This window comes from Cherax quadricarinatus, chromosome 37 (genome assembly GCF_038502225.1).
Source record: "Cherax quadricarinatus isolate ZL_2023a chromosome 37, ASM3850222v1, whole genome shotgun sequence".
NCBI classification, from domain to species: Eukaryota; Metazoa; Arthropoda; class Malacostraca; order Decapoda; family Parastacidae; genus Cherax; species Cherax quadricarinatus.
The window spans coordinates 14,310,688-14,331,241 of NC_091328.1; the positions used below are offsets into that span (position 1 = coordinate 14,310,688).

Sequence of the window (20,554 nt, forward strand, 5' to 3'; positions counted from 1 at the left end):
ACCCCATTGCCTATGCTCTCATTAGCCCATCTATCCTCCAATAGCTGTTTATATCTTACCCTAACTGCCTCCTCTTTTAGTTTATAAACCTTCACCTCTCTCTTCCCTGATGCTTCTATTCTCCTTGTATCCCATCTACCTTTTACTCTCAGTGTAGCTACAACTAGAAAGTGATCTGATATATCTGTGGCCCCTCTATAAACATGTACATCCTGAAGTCTACTCAACAGTCTTTTATCTACCAATACATAATCCAACAAACTACTGTCATTTCGCCCTACATCATATCGTGTATACTTATTTATCCTCTTTTTCTTAAAGTATGTATTACCTATAACTAAACCCCTTTCTATACAAAGTTCAATCAAAGGGCTCCCATTATCATTTACACCTGGCACCCCAAACTTACCTACCACACCCTCTCTAAAAGTTTCTCCTACTTTAGCATTCAAGTCCCCTACCACAATTACTCTCTCACTTGGTTCAAAGGCTCCTATACATTCACTTAACATCTCCCAAAATCTCTCTCTCTCCTCTGCATTCCTCTCTTCTCCAGGTGCATACACGCTTATTATGACCCACTTCTCGCATCCAACCTTTACTTTAATCCACATAATTCTTGAATTTACACATTCATATTCTCTTTTCTCCTTCCATAACTGATCATTTAACATTACTGCTACCCCTTCCTTTGCTCTAACTCTCTCAGATACTCCAGATTTAATCCCATTTATTTCCCCCCACTGAAACTCTCCTACCCCCTTCAGCTTTGTTTCGCTTAGGGCCAGGACATCCAACTTCTTTTCATTCATAACATCAGCAATCATCTGTTTCTTGTCATCCGCACTACATCCACGCACATTTAAGCAACCCAGTTTTATAAAGTTTTTCTTCTTCTCTTTTTTAGTAATTGTATACAGGAGAAGGGGTTACTAGCCCATTGCTCCCGGCATTTTAGTCGCCTCATACGACACGCATGGCTTACGGAGGAAAGATTCTTTTCCACTTCCCCATGGACAATAGAAGAAATAAAAAAGAACAAGAGCTATTTAGAAAAAGGAGAAAAACCTAGATGTATGTATATATATATATGCATGTGCGTGTCTGTGAAGTGTGACCAAAGTGTAAGTAGGAGTAGCAAGATATCCCTGTTATCTTAGCGTGTTTATGAGACAGAAAAAGAAACCAGCAATCCTACCATCATGCAAAACAGTTACAGGTTTTTGTTTCACAGTCATCTGGCAGGACGGTAGTACTTCCCTGGGTGGTTGCTGTCTACCAACCTACTACCTACAGATAATAATAATAACACAATAATAATCACTAAGGAGCATTAAATACCGTATAAAACGTTAATATAGACATTTTGCTTAATCCATCTAAATACACCCCCACAGTAGAAGAAATTAACATAAATATGAGATGTGAAGTTTGGGTTGTGAATGCAGCAGCGAGGAGGCGGTTGGAGGCAGTGGAGATGTCCTGTCTAAGGGCAATGTGTGGTGTAAATATTATGCAGAAAATTTGGAGTGTGGAAATTAGGAGAAGGTGTGGAGTTAATAAAAGTATTAGTCAGAGGGCTGAAGAGGGGTTGTTGATGTGGTTTGGTCATTTAGAGAGAATGGATCAAAGTAGAATGACATGGAGAGCATTTAAATCTGTAGGAGAAGGAAGGCGGGGTAGGGGTTGTCCTCAAAAAGGTTAGAAGGAAGGGGTAAGGGAGGTTTTGTGGGCGAGGGGCTTGGACTTCCAGCAGGCGTGCATGAGCGTGTTCGATAGGAGTGAATGGAGACGAATGGTATTTGGGACCTGACGAACTGTTGGAGTGTGAGCAGGGTAATATTTAGTGAAGGGATTCAAGGAAACCGGTTATTTTTATATAGCCGGACTTGAGTCCTGGAAATGGGAAGTACAATGCCTGCACTCGAAAGGAGGGGTTTTGGGATATTAGCAGTTTGGAGGGATATGTTGTGTATCTTTATACGTATATGCTTCTGAACTGTTGTGTTCTGAGCACCTCTGCAAAAACAGTGATTATGTGTGAGTGAGGTGAAAGTGTTGAATGATGATGAAAGTATTTTCTTTTGGGGGATTTTCTTTCTTTTTGGGTCACCCTCCCTCGATGGGAGATGGCCGACTTGTTGAAAAAAAAAAAAATGAGATGTGGTAGCCAGGTGACTTGTAAGACTTCTGGTAGCCAGGTGACTTGTAGGACTTGTGGTAGCCAGGCAAATTGCAGGACTTGTGGTAGCCAGGCAACTTGTAGGACTTATGGTAGACAGGCAACTTGTAGGACTTGTGGTAGCCAGGCGACTTGTAGGACTTGTTGTAGCCAGGCGACTTGTAGGACTTGTTGTAGCCAGGCGACTTGTAGGACTTGTAGCCAGGCGACTTATAGGACTTGTGGTAGCCAGGCGACTTGTAGGACTTGTGGTAGCCAGGCAACTTGTAGGACTTGTGACGAAAACCAGACGCATTCATCTGGTTTGTTTACATTATGTGTGGGTGGGGTGGTGAGGGGTACGGTGGTGAGGGCTGCCCTTCCTGGCTACCCATACTTCCCAACCTGACTTCATACAAATAAAACTCATCTCTCACCCTACATTAAGACTACAAATATTTGAAGGTAATTAATGAGTGTACTATATATGCATTTTATCACTCTAGGGAGCTTAATGTTGTAGTAGGTATAAGTGGCCAGGCATAATGCCATACCTCCCACGTGACTTTTTACAAATACAGTGGTCCCTCGTTTTTCATAATTAATCCGTTCCTGGAGCCATTACTATAAACGAAATTTACGATTTACGAATCAATTTTCCCCCTAAGAAATAATGTAAATACAATTAATCCGTTCCTGACACCCAGAAGTATTAAAACAAAAAAATTTTTGACATGAAATGTACATGTAGTACATGAACAATACAATGGGAAATGATGAATGAAACATTAACAGCATAACACTTACCTTTATTGGAGATTCTTCTTAGTGTATGGGAGACTGGAGGAGGAGAGAGAGTGGATTGTTTATAGTTTGGAAGGGGAATCCCCTTCCATCAACACCTCAGGCACCATTTGCTTTTCTGGGGTTGCTTCTCTTCTGTTTCTTAATGCCACTAGGACCACCTTGAGAGTCACTGGAGTCCTGTCTCGCAAAATAACTGTGGAGAGAGCTCTGTTTCTGGCGTCTCTTTAACACTTCCCTAAAATGGCCCAAGACTTTGTCACTGTACATGTTGCCAACCTGGCTTGCAACAACCTTGTTAGGGTGATGTTTCTCCATAAAGCTTTCCATCTTACCCCACATAGTAAAAATCTCTTTAATTTCTGAAGAAGGCACCTTCTTCCATCTCTCTTCCTCCTCCTCTGCAGCAAGATTCTGAGCTGCGATGTGTTGCTCTTCCTGCTGAAGCTCTTGCAGCTCCTCAGTGGTGAGCTCTTCATTGTGGTCTTCCACCAATTCTTCCACATCCTCCAAACTCACATCCAACCCCATGGAACTCCCCAGTGCCACAATTGATTTTACAACAGACATAGGCTCATTAGGGTCAGTCCCAAATCCTTCAAAATCCCTCTTGTCGACACAATCTGGCCACAATTTTCTCCAGGCAGAGTTCAAAGTCCTGGTAGTCACTCCCTCCCAAGCCATACCTATAAGGGTTATGCAATGGAGGATGCTGAAGTGTTCTCTCCAAAATTCCCTTAGGGTCAAGTGAGTGTCTGTGGTCACAGTCAAGCACCTGTGAAACATTGCTTTTGTGTAGAGTTTTTTAAAGTTTGCAATAACCTGCTGTGCTCTTGGGAGATTCTGAAGAGAAGTTGCAGAGATTGGTGGATGAATTTGGTAGGGTGTGCAAAAGAAGAAAATTAAAGGTGAATACAGGAAAGAGTAAGGTTATGAGGATAACAAAAAGATTAGGTGATGAAAGATTGAATATCAGATTGGAGGGAGAGAGTATGGAGGAGGTGAACGTATTCAGATATTTGGGAGTGGACGTGTCAGCGGATGGGTCTATGAAAGATGAGGTGAATCATAGAATTGATGAGGGAAAAAGAGTGAGTGGTGCACTTAGGAGTCTGTGGAGACAAAGAACTTTGTCCTTGGAGGCAAAGAGGGGAATGTATGAGAGTATAGTTTTACCAACGCTCTTATATGGGTGTGAAGCGTGGGTGATGAATGTTGCAGCGAGGAGAAGGCTGGAGGCAGTGGAGATGTCATGTCTGAGGGCAATGTGTGGTGTGAATATAATGCAGAGAATTCGTAGTTTGGAAGTTAGGAGGAGGTGCGGGATTACCAAAACTGTTGTCCAGAGGGCTGAGGAAGGGTTGTTGAGGTGGTTCGGACATGTGGAGAGAATGGAGCGAAACAGAATGACTTCAAGAGTGTATCAGTCTGTAGTGGAAGGAAGGCGGGGTAGGGGTCGGCCTAGGAAGGGTTGGAGGGAGGGGGTAAAGGAGGTTTTGTGTGCGAGGGGCTTGGACTTCCAGCAGGCATGCGTGAGCGTGTTTGATAGGAGTGAATGGAGACAAATGGTTTTTAATACTTGACGTGCTGTTGGAGTGTGAGCAAAGTAACATTTATGAAGGGATTCAGGGAAACCGGCAGGCCGGACTTGAGTCCTGGAGATGGGAAGTACAGTGCCTGCACTCTGAAGGAGGGGTGTTAATGTTGCAGTTTAAAAACTGTAGTGTAAAGCACCCTTCTGGCAAGACAGTGATGGAGTGAATGATGGTGAAAGTTTTTCTTTTTCGGGCCACCCTGCCTTGGTGGGAATCGGCCGGTGTGATAATAAAAAAAAAAAATAATAACCTGCTGGTCCATGGGTTGGAGGAGAGGAGTGGTATTCGGGGGCAAGAACTTTACTGTGATGAACCCAAACTCCTCGAAAATTAGGTCATCCAAGTTTGGAGGATGAGCAGGTGCATTGTCCATTACTAGCAGGCACTTGAGATCCAATTTCTTTTCCAGGAGATACTCCTTCAAACTAGGGCCAAACACTTCATTGAACCACTCGACGAAAATTTCCCTCGTGACCCATGCCTTACTATTAGATTTCCGAAACATACACAATTTACTCTTCATAACATTGTTTTTCCTGAACACACTGGGATTTTCAGAATGGTACACTAGTAATGGCTTCACTTTGAAATCCCCACTAGCATTAGCACAGAACGTTAGCGTCAGCCTGCCTTTCGTAGGCTTGTGTCCTGGGATTGCCTTTTCCTCTTGTGTAATGAAGGTCCTCTTTGGCATTTTCTTCCAAAAGAGGCCTGTTTCGTCACAATTGAACACTTGTTCACGTTTCAGTCCTTCAGCCTCTATGTACTCCTGGAATTCATGCACGTATTTTTCAGCCGCCTTGTGGTCCAAACTGGCAGCCTCATCATGCCTTACCACACTGTGTATGCCAGTACAGTTCTTAAATCTCTCAAACCAGCCTTTGCTGGCCTTAAATTCACTCACATCACCACTATTTGCAGGCAATTTCTTTACCAAATCTTCATGCAACTGCCTAGCCTTTTCACAAATAATCGAAGTCATAAGAGTATCTCCTGCTAATTGTTTCTCATTTATCCACACCAATAATAACTTCTCAGCCTTTTCCAGTACTGGTGATCTCATTTTTGTCAGCATAGTTACTCCCTTTGCAACAACAGCATACTTTATTTCCTTTTTCTTGGCCACTATGGAACATAAGGTTGTGTAGGGTTTCTTATACATCCTGGACAGTTCGGCCACACTTGTACCACTTTCATATTGTTCAATGATGGTTTTCTTAAATTCAATCGTATTTCTCACCTTCTTTACCACAGGCTTGGCACTAGGAGCTTTCTTTGGAGCCATGGTAGCTTATTTAGTACAGTGGTCCCTCGTTTTTCGTAATTAATCCATTCCTGGAGGAGCTACTATAAACGAAATTTACGATTTGCGAATCAATTTTCCCCACAAGAAATAATGTAAATACAATTAATCCGTTCCTGACACCCAGAAGTATTAAAACAAAAAATTTTTTAACATGAAATATACATGTAGTACATAAACAATACAATGGGAAATGATGAATGAAACATTAACAGCATAACACTTACCTTTATTGAAGATTCTTCTTAGTGTATGGGAGACTGGAGGAGGAGAGAGATTGGATTGTTTACAGTTTGGAAGGGGAATCCCCTTCCAGCAACACCTCAGGTACGAATTGCTTCTCTGGGGTTGCTTCTCTTCTCTGTTTCTTAATGCCACTAGGACCACCTTGAGAGTCACTCTAGTCCTGTCTCGCAAAGTAACTGTGAAGAGAGCTCTGTTTCTGGCGTCTCTTTAACACTTCCCTAAAATGGCCCAAGACTTTGTCACTGTACATATTTCTCACCTTCTTTACCACAGGCTTGGCACTAGGAGCTTTCTTTGGAGCCATGGTAGCTTATTTAGTACTTGCAAGCACTAAAATGAGGGGAATATTATGAAGTATTTTGTAGGAGCACTTGAGGGGACCTTCACTCACTGGTAAACAATGCCAGACTGGCTGGGTAGGGAGGCCGCCCCGGCTCACACCGTGCGTACGCGTCCCGGACGAACTACTATTCGCGAGTCAACCTATGAAAAGCGAGTCCATGTTTATACGAAAATACCCCCATGATTGGTGAAATTTACGATTCCCGAGAACTACGAAAAGCGAGGGACCACTGTACTTGCAAGCACTAAAATAAATGGAATATTATGAAATATTTCGCTGGAGCACGTGAGGGGACCTTCGCTCACTGGTAAACAATGCGAGACTGGCTCCCGCCCTGGCTCATGCCGTGGGTACGCGTCCCGGACGAGCTACAACTCTCAAGTCAACCTATGAAAAGCGAGTCCATGTTTATACGAAAATACCCCTATGATTGGCGAAATTTACGATTGCCGGGAACTACGAAAAGCGGGGGACCACTGTACTGTAAATACTTTTCACCTCTCACCCTACATTAAGACCATTAAGACTACAAATACTTTAAGGTAAGTAATGTGTGTACTGTATATGCATTTTATCACTCTAGGGAGCTTTAACCCTTTGACTGTTTTGGTCGTATATATACATCTTATGAGGTACCCTGTTTGATGTATATATGCTCACAAATTCTAGCGGCTTCAAATCAAGCAGGAGAAAGCTGGTAGGCCCACATGTGAGAGAACAGGTCTGTGTGGTCAGTGTGCACCATATAAAAAAAATCCTGGAGCATGCAGTGCATAATGAGAAAAAAAAAGACTGTTTTTTTTATTAAATGCCGACTTTGTGGTCTATTTTCATATAGTATTTTTTGGTCTATTCTCGTTTTCTTGGTCTCGTTTGACAGAATGGAAAATGTATTATAGAAGTAGAGGTGATTTTGATTGGTTTTACTATAAAAAGAACCTGGAAATGGAGCTCAAAGTAGGGGAAATGTTTTATTTTTGCTGATGTTCAAAAGTAAATGATATCATTGTCCAATAAATGTCCAACTAACCATTCTAATATGCAGTCATGAATGGTTTGACATTAGTTGTGCAATTATTACAATATTGCAGTAGTCTGCATAACAGTAAATCTTCTATTTTTTGTTTGAATAAAAATTCAAAATAGAAAGCAAGAGTAATATCAGAGGGGCCTGGAGACATGACTTATGAACAAAGAAAATGTTATTTTAGAGCCAGGAATGTCTGCATTGTTCATTCTGGACCTTATTTTGAAATTGTCATATTTTTTAATTTTCGTGAAATTGGCCAAATTGCAAATTTCTGACCACGTTATTGGGTAGTTGAAATCGGTAAATGGGCAGTTTCTTGTACTCAATCGATAGAAAAAATGTAGTTCTAAAGAAATAGCTGAGAGTTTGGTCGACTGGAACAACGGAATTAGCCGAAAATAGGGCTCAAAGTGGGTGAAATCACCGATTTGTAAATATCGCCAGTGTCGCTAACTTCACGAGAGCATAATTCCGTCAGTTTTCCATCAAATTTCGATTTTTTGGTGTCATTACAATCAGGAAAATATTCTCTATCATTTCATAAGTTTTTTTTTTTTTTTAATTTTGCGACACTAGGAGACACCTCAGGTTTGGGGGTTGTGACAGTCAAGGGGTTAAGCATCGTAGTACAGTGGACCCCCGGCATGCGATGGCATCGGCATACATTAAATCCGGCATACGATACATTTTAACGCAAAAATTTTGCCTCGCCACACATTAAAAAACCCGCCACACGCGATTCGTCCGAGACGCGTCCACGTGTGGCCTGAACTGCCCCATGCATGCCAGTGTTTACAAGCCAGCCAGTGTGCTTGCATGTAAGCATACATTCAGCACATTCCATATTATCACAGTGTTTTTGGTGCTTGTTTCTGCAAAATAAGTCACCATGGGCCCCAAGAAAGCTTCTAGTGCCAACCCTGCAGGAAAAAGGGTACTAATTACTCTGGAAATGAAGAAAGAGATAATTGCAAAGTACGAAAGTGGAGTGCGTGTGTCGGAGCTGGCCAGGTTGTATACCAAACCCCAATCAACCATCGCTGCTATAGTGGCCAGGTTATATACCAAACCCCAATCAACCATCGCTACTATAGTGGCCAAGAAAACGGCAATCAAGGAAGCTGTTCTTGCAAAAGGTGCATGTCTGTTTTCGAAACAGAGATCGCAAGTGTTAGAAGATGTTGAGAGACTGTTACTGGTGTGGATAAATGAAAAACAGATAGGAGATAGCATCTCTCAAGCGATCATATGTGAAAAGGCTAGGAAGTTGCATGAGGATTTAATTGAAAAAATGCCTGCAACTAATGGTAATGTGAGTGAATTTAAGGCCAGCAAAGACCGAAACCCTTTCAGGGTTTTGGCCGTACTAGTACAGCTTACGCACCAGGGTTTTTGACGTACTAGTATGCCTAAATTCTAGCGCCCTCAGATCTAGTGAGAGAAAGCTGGTAGGCCTACATATGAAAGAATGGGTCTATGTGGTCAGTGTGCGCAGTATAAAAAATCCTGCAGTACACAGTGCGTAATGAGAAAAAAAAAAACTGGCCGTGTTTTTGGATTAACCCTTTCAGGGTCCAAGGCCAAAATCTGAAGTCACGCACCAGTGTCCAAGAATTTTCAAAAAAAAAATTTATTTTTTCTTATGAAATCATAGAGAATCTTTTTGTGAAGGTAATAAAACAAAAAGTACGAAATTTGGTGGAAAATTGACGAAATTATGCTCTCGCGAATTTTGATGTGTCAGCGATATTTACGAGTCGGCGATTTTGCCGACTTTGACTCCCATTTTAGGCCAATTACATTATTCCAATCAACCAAATTCTTAGCTATTTCACTAGTATTACTTCTATTCTATCGATTGAGCACAAGAAATCGCCAAATCAACTGTTTCAACTACAAAATAAAGTGATCGGAAATTGTTAATTTGGCCAATTTAACACAAAGTTCAAAATATTCCAATTTCAAAATAGGCTCCAGAATAAACAATGTAGGTATTCCTGGAACTAAACTAACATTTCCTCTGTTCATTAGTTACATTTTGAGGCTTTACAAATAAATTCCATTTTGATTTTTTATTCACATAATGAATTTTTATTCACACCAAAAAATAGAAGATTTACTGTTATGCAATACTGTAATAATTGTATAAATATCATCACCATATTTGTGAATGTATATTAGACCCACCAGCTGACGTGTATTAGATGTGTGAGGTCGTTTGTTTACTCTTGAATATCGGCAAAAAATTAACATTTCCGCTACTTTGAGCTCAGTTTCAAGCCATTTCCAGTGCTAAAACCAATCAAAATCATCTCTATTTCTGTAATATATCTTCCATTCTATCAAATGAGACCAAGAAATCGCAAATACAACTATAAAAAACATACGAAAAACACTGCAAAGTCGCTGTTTTAATCGAAAAATCATGATTTCAGTTTTTTTTCTCTCATTATACACAGTGTGCTGCAAGATCTGTTTTATGTGGTGCACACATACCACATAGATGTATTCTCTCATATCTAGGCCCAAATGTACCACTCACAGTTTATCAGAGTGAGCTGAGCTCATGGCGTAGATCTACGGTTTGGACACTCACCGTAAAGCCGTAGATCTACGGGACGGACCCTGAAAGGGTTAAAACATCGACTTTGCACTGTATTTTCATATGGTATTGTTGTATTCTAGTTTTCCTGGTCTCATTCTATAGAATGGAAGAATTCTGACCACTGTATTGGATAGTTGAAATTGGTATATGGGTGGTTTCTTTCACTCATTCGATAGAAAAAAAGGAGTTCTAGTGAAATAGTCATGATTTTTGTCGACTATTACAGTGGAATTGGCCGAAAATAGGGCTCAAAGTGGGCAAAATCGCCAATGCGTAAACATCGTCGAGACCGCTAACTTCGCGAGAGCATAATTCCGTAAATTTTCCATCAAATTTCATACTTTTGGTTCATTATGATTGGGAAAAGATTCTCTGTCTTTTCACAAGAATTTTTTTTTTTTTTTTTTTTTTTTTTTTTTTTTTTTTTTTTTTTTTTTTTTTTTGAAATTTGGGTAACCCTGAGAACAAGTCTCTGAGAGGGCCTGTCGACCCTGAAAGGGTTAAGAATCGTAGTGGCATACATAGTGTGATTAGGCATGGTGAGGCTGCCAGTTCGGACTAAAAAGCAGCTGAAAAATATGTGAAGGAATTCAAGGATTACATAGACAGTGAAGAATTTAAACCTGAATTTAAGCCTGTTTTGGAAGAAATTGCCAAGCAGGACCTACATTACTCAGGAGGAAAAGGCACTCCCAGGACATAAGCCTATGAAAGACAGGCTTACTCTTCTGATGTGTGCCAATGCTAGTGATGATTGCAAAGTGAAGCCTTTATTGGTGTATCACTCAGAAACTCCCCGAGCGTTCTGGCAAAACAATGTCATCAAGGCTAATTTGTGTTTGCTGTGGAGTGCAAACAGTAAGGCATGGGTCACTAGGGACTTTTTCTATGACTGGTTACACCATGCATTTGCCCCCAATGTGAAAAATTATCTAATTGAAAAGAAATTAGACCTTAAGTGCCTCCTGGTATTAGACAATGCCCCTGGTCATCCTACAGACTTGGCAGAGCGACTTTGTGGGGACATGAGCTTCATTAACCCTTTCAGGGTCCGTCCCGTAGATCTACGGCTTTAAGTTCAGGGTCCAAACCGTAGATCTACGCCATGAGCTCAGCTCACTCTGATAAACTGTGAGTGGTACATTTGGGCCTAGATATGAGAGAATACATCTATGTGGTATGTGTGCACCACATAAAACAGATCCTGAAGCACACTGTGTATAATGAGAGAAAAAAAATGAAATCATGATTTTTTGATTAAAACAGCAACTTTGCAGTGTTTTTTCGTATGTTTTTTATAGTTGTATTTGCGATTTCTTGGTCTCATTTGATAGAATGGAAGACATATTACAGAAATAGAGATGATTTTGATTGGTTTTAGCAATGGAAATGGCTTGAAACTGAGCTCAAAGTAGCAGAAATGTTAAATTTTTGCCGATATTCAAGAGTAAACAAACGACCTCACACGTCTAATACACATCAGCTGGTGGGTCTAATATACATTCACAAATATGGTGATGATATTTATACAATTATTACAGTATTGCATAACAGTAAATCTTCTATTTTTTGGTGTGAATAAAAATTCATTATGTGAATAAAAAATCAAAATGGAATTTATTTGTAAAGCCTCAAAACATAACTAATGAACAGAGGAAACGTTAGTTTAGTGCCAGGAATGCCTACATTGTTCATTCTGGACCCTATTTTGAAATTGGAATATTTTGAACTTTGTGTTAAATTGGCCAAATTAACAATTTCCGATCACTTTATTTTGTAGTTGAAACAGTTGACTTGGCGATTTCTTGTGCTCAATCGATAGAATAGAAGTAATACTAGTGAAATAGCTAAGAATTTGGTTGACTGGAATAATGTAATTGGCCTAAAATGGGAGTCAAAGTCGGCAAAATCGCCGATTCGTAAATATCGCTGACACATCAAAATTCGCGAGAGCATAATTTCGTCAATTTTCCACCAAATTTCGTACTTTTTGTTTTATTACCTTCACAAAAAGATTCTCTACGATTTCATAAGAAAAAATAACAATTTCTTTTTTTGAAAATTCTTGGACACTGGTGCGTGACTCCAGATTTGGGCCTTGGACCCTGAAAGGGTTAAGGTCAAGTTTTTGCCTCCTAATACCACTCCTCTCCTGCAGCCCATGGACCAGCAGGTCATTTCCAACTTCAAGACACTGTACACAAAAGCTATGTTTCAAAAGTGCTTTGAAGTGATCACAGACACTCGAGTGACTCTAAAAGAGTTTTGGAAGGATCACTTTCATATCCTCAATTGTGTAAACCTTATAGGTAAGGCTTGGGAGGGAGTGACTAAGAGGACCTTGAACTCTGCTTGGAAGAAACTGTGGCCAGAATGTGTAGACAAAATGGATTTTGAAGGATTTGAGGCTAACCATGAGAAGCCTATGCCAGTTGAGGAATCCATTGTGGGATTGGGGAAGTCCTTGGGGTTGGAGGTTAGTGGGGAGGATGTGGAAGAGTTGGTGGAGGAGGACAGTGAAGAACTAACCACTGATGAGCTGCTAGATCATCTTCAACAGCAAGAGGCCAGACCTGAGGAAACTGCTTCAGAGGAGGGGATAAAGAAATTGAAGAAGTTGCCTACTTCAAAGATTTGTATTTTTATATTTTAAGTTTATATTATAATTCCTACCATCTGTCCATTTAACTTTGCTTACCATTACTTAATTTTAGTCCCTTTTATATTTTCTCCTTTATTTTAGCTTTATATAACTATCCTAGTTTATATATCCACAACTGTTAAAATAATCAAGGTGCTATTCTCAGGTGCTAAAGTAGAATAAGCTCACAATCTTGCCATTATATTCCAAAGCTCATTTATTCACAACCTATATTAGTCCCTTTTTATTATAATTTTAAACTATAATTATAACTTTAAAAAATTACCTTTATAGTACTACCTACTATCATATTCCCAAGCACTATTATATGATCATCACTTTATTTGTATTAGTCCCTTAGCTCATTATTTTACATTTGTTAAATAATTCAGGTGCTATTTTTTAGCTTAAGACTATTTACTTTGTTTTATACTTAATTCTAACTATAGATTCACTACAAATCTTATGATTACAAGCATTGATCCTGATACCAACCTCTTATTTAATGACTTAAATGAATCAAACAGTTACTGTAATTACTACACTGCAGAACAATCAAAGGCACTTCTCAGTGACAACAACAACATAACTATCTTTAACTACAATATCAGATCTTTAAGCAAGCATTACGATGACCTCATAGCATTACTAAATTCCTTACATGCCAATATGTCCATCATTACACTAACTGAAACCTGGCTAAAGCCTGATAGTACAGATGTCTATGCCATTCCTGGTTACACAGCCATACACAACTGTAGGCCAGACCAACAAGGGGGTGGCACAGCCATATACTACTCAGACCAACTAGAATGTATCACTAATACTTGCACAAGGGATGAACATGGGGAATATATAATAGCTAAATTCAAATCCAAATACCTACAAAAACCTCTCACATTGATAAACATCTACAGAGTTCCACAGTCAAACATTAGCCAATTTAGTCAAAATCTAGGAAGTATGATAACTGATGCACGCATGAACAAAGATCACTTACTACTCTCAGGTGACTTCAATATAAATCTCCTGCAAGACCAGGACCCACACGTTACTGAATTCACAAACACAATGAGTAACTGTATGTTACTACCAACAGTAACAAAACCTACAAGAGTTACAGAGACTAGTGTTTCCCTACTTGACCACATCTGGACCAACACCATATCCCCTTTAAAATCAGGCATAATTACAGATAATACCACAGACCACTACCCTACTTTCCTCATAACAACTCTTGGTAAACTACCCCAAGACACTACTAAAGTCACCTTCAGACTTCACAATGAGGCAGCCATTAATAACTTCGCAACAGCATTAGCAAACATTGATTGGCACACTGAGCTAGAAATCTATACAGATATTGACGAATGTATTAATAATTTTCTAAAAAAGACCCAATACCTCTATAACAAGCACTGCCCTAAAAAAACTAAACAGATGACAGCAAAGAGACTGAACAGTCCCTGGCTAACACCCAGCATTCTCAAATCCATAAATACAAAACACCAATATGAAAAACAGTACAGAATGGGTCACATAACCAGAGACCAAACAAAACGTTACTCGTCAATCCTAACCAGCCTGATAAGAAGGGCAAAAAAATTGTATTATGAGAACAGATTATCCAACTTACGAGGTGATATAAAAAAGACCTGGAAAACACTATCTGAAATTCTGGGAACAAAAAAGATATCACGAAATAGCGAAATAAAATTAGCAAAATCAGATGAACCCCAACTCCCACCAACAGAAACAGCAAACAGACTCAATGATTTCTTCTCCACTATAGGACAAAACCTTGCCCATAAAATCCCAAGCTCAGATACCCCACCAAATAACTACCTCACCGGCAACTACCCGAACACACTGTTCCTAGCTCCGACTAACCCATACGAAGTCTCCCTTATTATCAATGCACTAAAAAACAAGGCAGGAGATTTAAGTACCTTACCACCCTTTATATATAAAAAAGTGTCACAAGTGCTATCTCCAATCATTGCAACACTCTTTAACAAATCCATTGAATCCTCCACCTTCCCTACAGTACTCAAAATAGCAAGGGTCACCCCGATCCACAAAGGAGGAGACCAAACAGAGTTGAATAACTATAGGCCAATATCCAACTTACACCCTCTCTCAAAAATCTTTGAAAAACTAATTCACAAACGAATCTACTCCTACCTTATCTCCCAAAACATACTCAACCCCTGCCAATTTGGATTCAGGCCTAATAAAAATACTAATGATGCTATTATACACATGCTAGAACATATATACACTGCAATAGAAAAAAAAGAAGTCCCACTGGGGATCTTCATTGACTTACGTAAAGCTTTTGATACAGTTGACCATGACTTGCTCCACGTAAAATTGTCACACTATGGTATAAGAGGGCACTCCCTCAATTACCTCAAGTCATACCTCAGCAACAGAAGCCAATATGTGTACGCAAATGGGGCAAACTCTTCTGCGCAACCAATTACAGTTGGTGTCCCACAGGGAAGTGTCCTTGGCCCTCTTCTCTTTCTCCTATACATAAATGACCTTCCAAATGCTTCGCAATTACTCAAACCCACACTATTTGCAGATGACACTACATACGTCTTCTCTCACCCGAGCCCAGTCACACTAGCCAATACTGTAAATACCGAATTACAGAAAATATCTACCTGGATGAGGACTAACAAACTTACACTAAACATTGACAAAACCTACTTCATTCAGTTTGGTAACAGAGCTACAGATGTCCCTCTTAACATAATGATAAACGGATCACCTATCACAAAGCTAACAGAGGGAAAATTCTTAGGAATCCACCTTGATAATAGACTCAAATTTCATACACATATACAACAAATTTCTAAGAAAATTTCCAAGACTGTAGGCATACTATCGAAGATACGGTACTATGTTCCACAGTCAGCCCTCCTGGCCCTATATCACTCTCTTATTTACCCCTATCTCACCTATGGAATTTGTGCATGGGGCTCAACAACAGTTAACCATCTCAGACCACTAATTACCCAACAAAAGGCTGCAGTTAGAATGATAACAAATTCTCACTACAGGCAGCACACTCCACCAATATTCAATACACTAAACCTACTCACCATACAAAACATCCATACTTATTACTGCACCTATTACATACATAGAACACTTAACTCTGATATTAACCCTCCCCTCAAACATCTCCTTGCCAACCTCAACAGAACACATGACCATAACACAAGGCACAGATCACTCTTTGATGTTCCTCGTGTTCATCTCACACTATGCAAAAACTCAATGCACATAAAAGGCCCTAAAATCTGGAATTCATTACCTGTAAATATAAAAGAAACACTACCTGTTTATAAATTCAAGTCTCTACTCAAAGATCACTTACTCACCCAAAACCAAATAAATACTGAATAACTGAACCTTATAAATTGTATATCTTAAATGTTTCTCACAATTATATCACATAAATGTTAAACCTAAAACCCAATCTAACTTTATTATTTTTTAAATACACTACCTAACAGAATCCTTCATATGACCTGTCTTTGTAATACTCACTTGTGCTTTATAGTAATCTGTTTACATTAATGTTTTATCACTGACTTCATCATTGCTTAGTTAATCTTAAGTTAATTTTAAGCCAGCCCGTAATGCTATGCATAGTATAAGTGGCTTTGGCATACTGCTCTTATCTGTATTTTTTTGTACCTCTGTATGTGTGCACAAATTTATAATAAATAAATAATATAATAAATAAATAAAGAAATGTGTACAATGTGGACAAAGGTGCAAACCTTTATGGATGAAAATCACCCTCACACAGCTATTGCAAGCCGTGCTGGTGACTATTACAATGACAATGTTGTGAACCACTTTAGCAAGGTCATAAAGGAACGAGAGGTACAGGCCTCTATGGACAGATATGTTGTGTGACAGAAGTCCACTGACTCTCAAGCTGGTTCTAGTGGCATTAAAAGAAGAAGGGAAGTAACCCCGGAAAAGGATTTGCTACCTCAAGTCCTAATGGAAGGGGATTCCCCTTCTAAACAATAACAACTTCGACACTCTCCCCTCCTCCCATCCCATCAATCATCACCAGATCTTCATTAAAGGTAAGTGTCATGTATTCTATTGTTAGTAGAGTACTACTAACTGTGCATGTCTTCTTCAGTTTGTGTGCATTAAACTTAATATTTCATGTGGTAAAACTTTTTTTTTTTCAAACTTTTGGGTGTCTTGCACGGATTAATTTGATTTCCATTATTTCTTATGGGGAAAATTAATTCGCCTTACGATAATTTTGGCATATGATGAGTTCTCAGGAACGGATTAATATCGTATGCCAGGGGTCCACTGTATAGTATGTGTGGGTGGGGTGGCCAGGAGGGCTACCACACCTGACTTCTTAGAGTAAATGCTACTCGCCTTTTACCCTACATTAAGACTACAAATATTTTGAGGTAAATAATGAGTGTACTGTGTGTGTATTTTAGTTTTTAATGCCTAGTTCTATTGTTAACTTAAAGTATGTTAGTGTAAACTTGTTATCTGGCATTTATATGCATTTATAAATGGAAAAAATGGAGTTCTGCTTTTCCGGCGAAGTCTGCTTTCCGGCAGTAACCTGGAACCTAACCTGCCGAATAAGTGGGGCCCTGCTGTATATACTATAATGTTGAGCATTAAAAGCAATAAAAAAACAGAAAAACAATCATATATTAGTGTCAGTTGTGTGAGCATGTTAGATAGGAATGAATGGAGACGAATGGTTTTTGGGACTTGATGAGCTGTTGGAGCAGGGTAATATTTTGTGAGGGGATTCAGGGAAATCAGTGAGTCAGACTTGAGTCCTGGAGGTGGGAAGTACAGTGCCTGCACTTCAAAGGAGGGGTTTGGGATATTTGCAAAGACAGTGATTACATGTGAATGATAGTGAAAGTGTTTCTTTGTTTTTTGGGTCACCCTGCCTTGGTGAGAGAGGGCCAACATGTTAAAAAAAAAATTATAAAATGTAAACATCGCTGGCGCTTTAACACTGCTGTTGTTGATTAGTGATCATTTTTTCTCCAACTTCAGCACAATATAAAATCCTAAGTTTTTATCAGACTTTGCTCATTTTAGTCTTATTTGATTCAGAAAAACAAGCTGTCAATCTGTAAGCAATTTTTCCAAAATCTTCCCACACACACATGAATTTTTTTCCAGGGTCTCCCATAGTTAAAGGGTTCAGGCTAACTTAAAATTACATAACATGTTTAGTAAAGCCAGAGACTAGAAATAATAATAATGTGGGAATTACTGTAAGAAGATAAGTGAAGAAGTCATTGGAGTGGTAAATGAAGGCAAATATTAAAAGAGAATGATGAAACAAGTGAGGTGAAGTATGATAGTCACATTAAAGAAAACATGTGTTTATGTGCTTATTAGTATGCAGGAAGGAATATTACAAGATCTGTTAGGAGAATGGTCATGTGTTATGTATAGTGGCAGAATTTTATGAACATGGATGAAATATTGATATAGGAAATGGGATATGCCTGACAAGTCCTCTCAGTGTATAGTAAAACGATGAAGTGGCATTTTTGTATTGATCCTTTTTAGCTTTAGTATTTTTATGCAAATGGAGATATTCTTAAAAGGAATGAGGAGCTATATGCCATTATCCACTATGTTGTATGTTGCATGGATAGTGAAGGTAATAAAAATTTTTATTGAAATGTAAGAAAAATGTTCTTGCAGGTAAGGTATACTGTGTATCATTGTATTATAATAAATTGTGAAATATGCATTCCTGTCTGAGTGAAACTTTGCACAAGACAATTGAGGTCAAATTTATTAGTTTGTAAGAGAACACTTATTGTTTAATATAGATATATGAATAATATGAAATGTGACATAAGGAAATAGGTCAGGAGGTTGTGTGTAAGACATTGTGTTTGTGTACATAACATGAAAATAAAACATGATATTACAAAAGAAGCTTGAGCATGAGAAAAGAGAAGGTAATATTAAACAACTCAAGATATGGGTTTTTAAGATAAAAGTATTAAAATCTGAGATGCTTCTATATTAATCTGCTATAATTCACATTTCTAGCTCAATAGTAATGCAAGACACAAAAACAGAAGAAAGTCTCAACAATGTCAAATTATGCTTTGTGATCATCACTTGCATAGCAGAGGACCAGTACTGCAACCTGTTACTTCATGATGCCAACCTCGTCTTCACAGTGCCCTTACATAGACTTCCCATGAGACATCGCAAAGTGATACCAGAGAAAACAGCTCATGCTCGTCCTTTAGCATGTGCAGTGTTAGGTAAAGTATATTGTTTTGGAGGACAACATATGAATAGGATGAATGCTGTAGTTTGATGGTGCAAACACTAGCAACTGCAAAGTAATTGAACAGACTGCTGACTTTACTGGTGATGTATGTGCATCAGTAGTAGTCACATAGTGGCATAAACAAAATCAACACACAGGCAATAAAACAAATCAGTACAATGGACCCTCAGCTAATGAACGCATTGTATAACATTAAATCCGCCTAACGAAGCATTTGAGCATAAAATTTTTGGCCCGCCTAACGATAAAAAACTCGCCCAGCGTGATTCGTCCCAAACCTCTCTGTCCAGCCTCAGCTGCCCTACCGTCATTGTTTACAAGCCAGGGTGGCTGGTTTCATGCATACATTCGATACATTTTGTATTATTCCATTGTTTATAGTGCTTGTAGCTGTATAGCCCTTGTGGCTTAGCGCTTCTTTTTTATTATTATTATATTATTATTATTATGATAGTGCTTGTAACTGCTAAATAAGCCACCATGAGCCCAAAGAAAGCTTCTAGTGCCAACCCCATGGTAAAAAGGGTGAGAAATATTATCGAAATACTATTGTACCATGGTCAGCTGATGCTGCACCACCGTCAGCTGTACTACTTGAAGATGTGGAGAGACTGTTGTTGGTGTGGCTTAACGAGAAACAGTTACTGAGAAACAATTAATCCCAGAGGGTTAGCCACCCAGGATAACCCAAGAAAGTCAGTGAGTCATCGAGGACTGTCTAACTTATTTCCATTGGAGTCCTTAATCTTGTCCCCCAGGATGCAACCCACACCAGTCAACTAACACCCAGGCGAACAGGAAAAAATGCCTGGAACTAGTGCTCATATTGTGAATTTAAGGCCAGCAAAGATTGGTTTGAGAGATATAAGAATCGTAGTGGCATACACAGTGTGATAAGGCATGGAGAAGCTGAAAAATTCCAACCCCAACAAGTGTTCAATTGTGACGAAACAGGCCTGTTCTGGAAGAAAATGCCAAACAGGACTTACATTACTCAGGAGGAAAAGGCATTCCCAGGACACAAGCCTATGAAAGACAGGCTAACTTTCTTGTTTTGTTGTAATGCTATTGAGGATTGCAAAGTGAAGAATTTACTCATGTATCACTCTGAAAATCCCAGAGTGTTCAAGAAAAACAGTGTCTCATCACTCATCAGTACTCTTCAATAAGGGTAAGTGTCATTTTAACATTTATTTATATAGTTATTGTGCATGTCTCATTGTTTTCTTTGTAGGGAAATGTATATTTCATGACAAAAAAAAAATATTTTTTTTAATACTTTTGGCTGTCTGGAATGGATTAATTGGATTTCCATAAATACAAAATCTCAATGTACTGTTTGCAAAGACATAAAATATATAAATAAATAAATTATTTCTTGTGGGGAAAATTAATTCGGCTAACGATAATTTCGTCTAACGATGAGCTCTCAGGAACGGATTAATATTGTAAGCCTAGGGTCCACTGTACTTTA

General features: G+C 39.0%; 1 protein-coding gene across 4 annotated transcripts in view; it reads left to right on the forward strand.

Annotated features, from left to right (window-relative positions):
• Positions 1-20,554, forward strand: part of LOC128702942 (armadillo-like helical domain-containing protein 3) — a 93,651-nt gene that overhangs the window by 40,742 nt on the left and 32,355 nt on the right. For all 4 annotated transcript variants that reach the window (XM_053797427.2, XM_070091900.1, XM_070091899.1 and 1 more), the window contains one exon: positions 18,831-19,051. In XM_053797427.2, the coding sequence (XP_053653402.2) occupies positions 18,831-19,051 (221 nt within the window). The remainder of the gene's footprint in view (positions 1-18,830; positions 19,052-20,554) is intronic.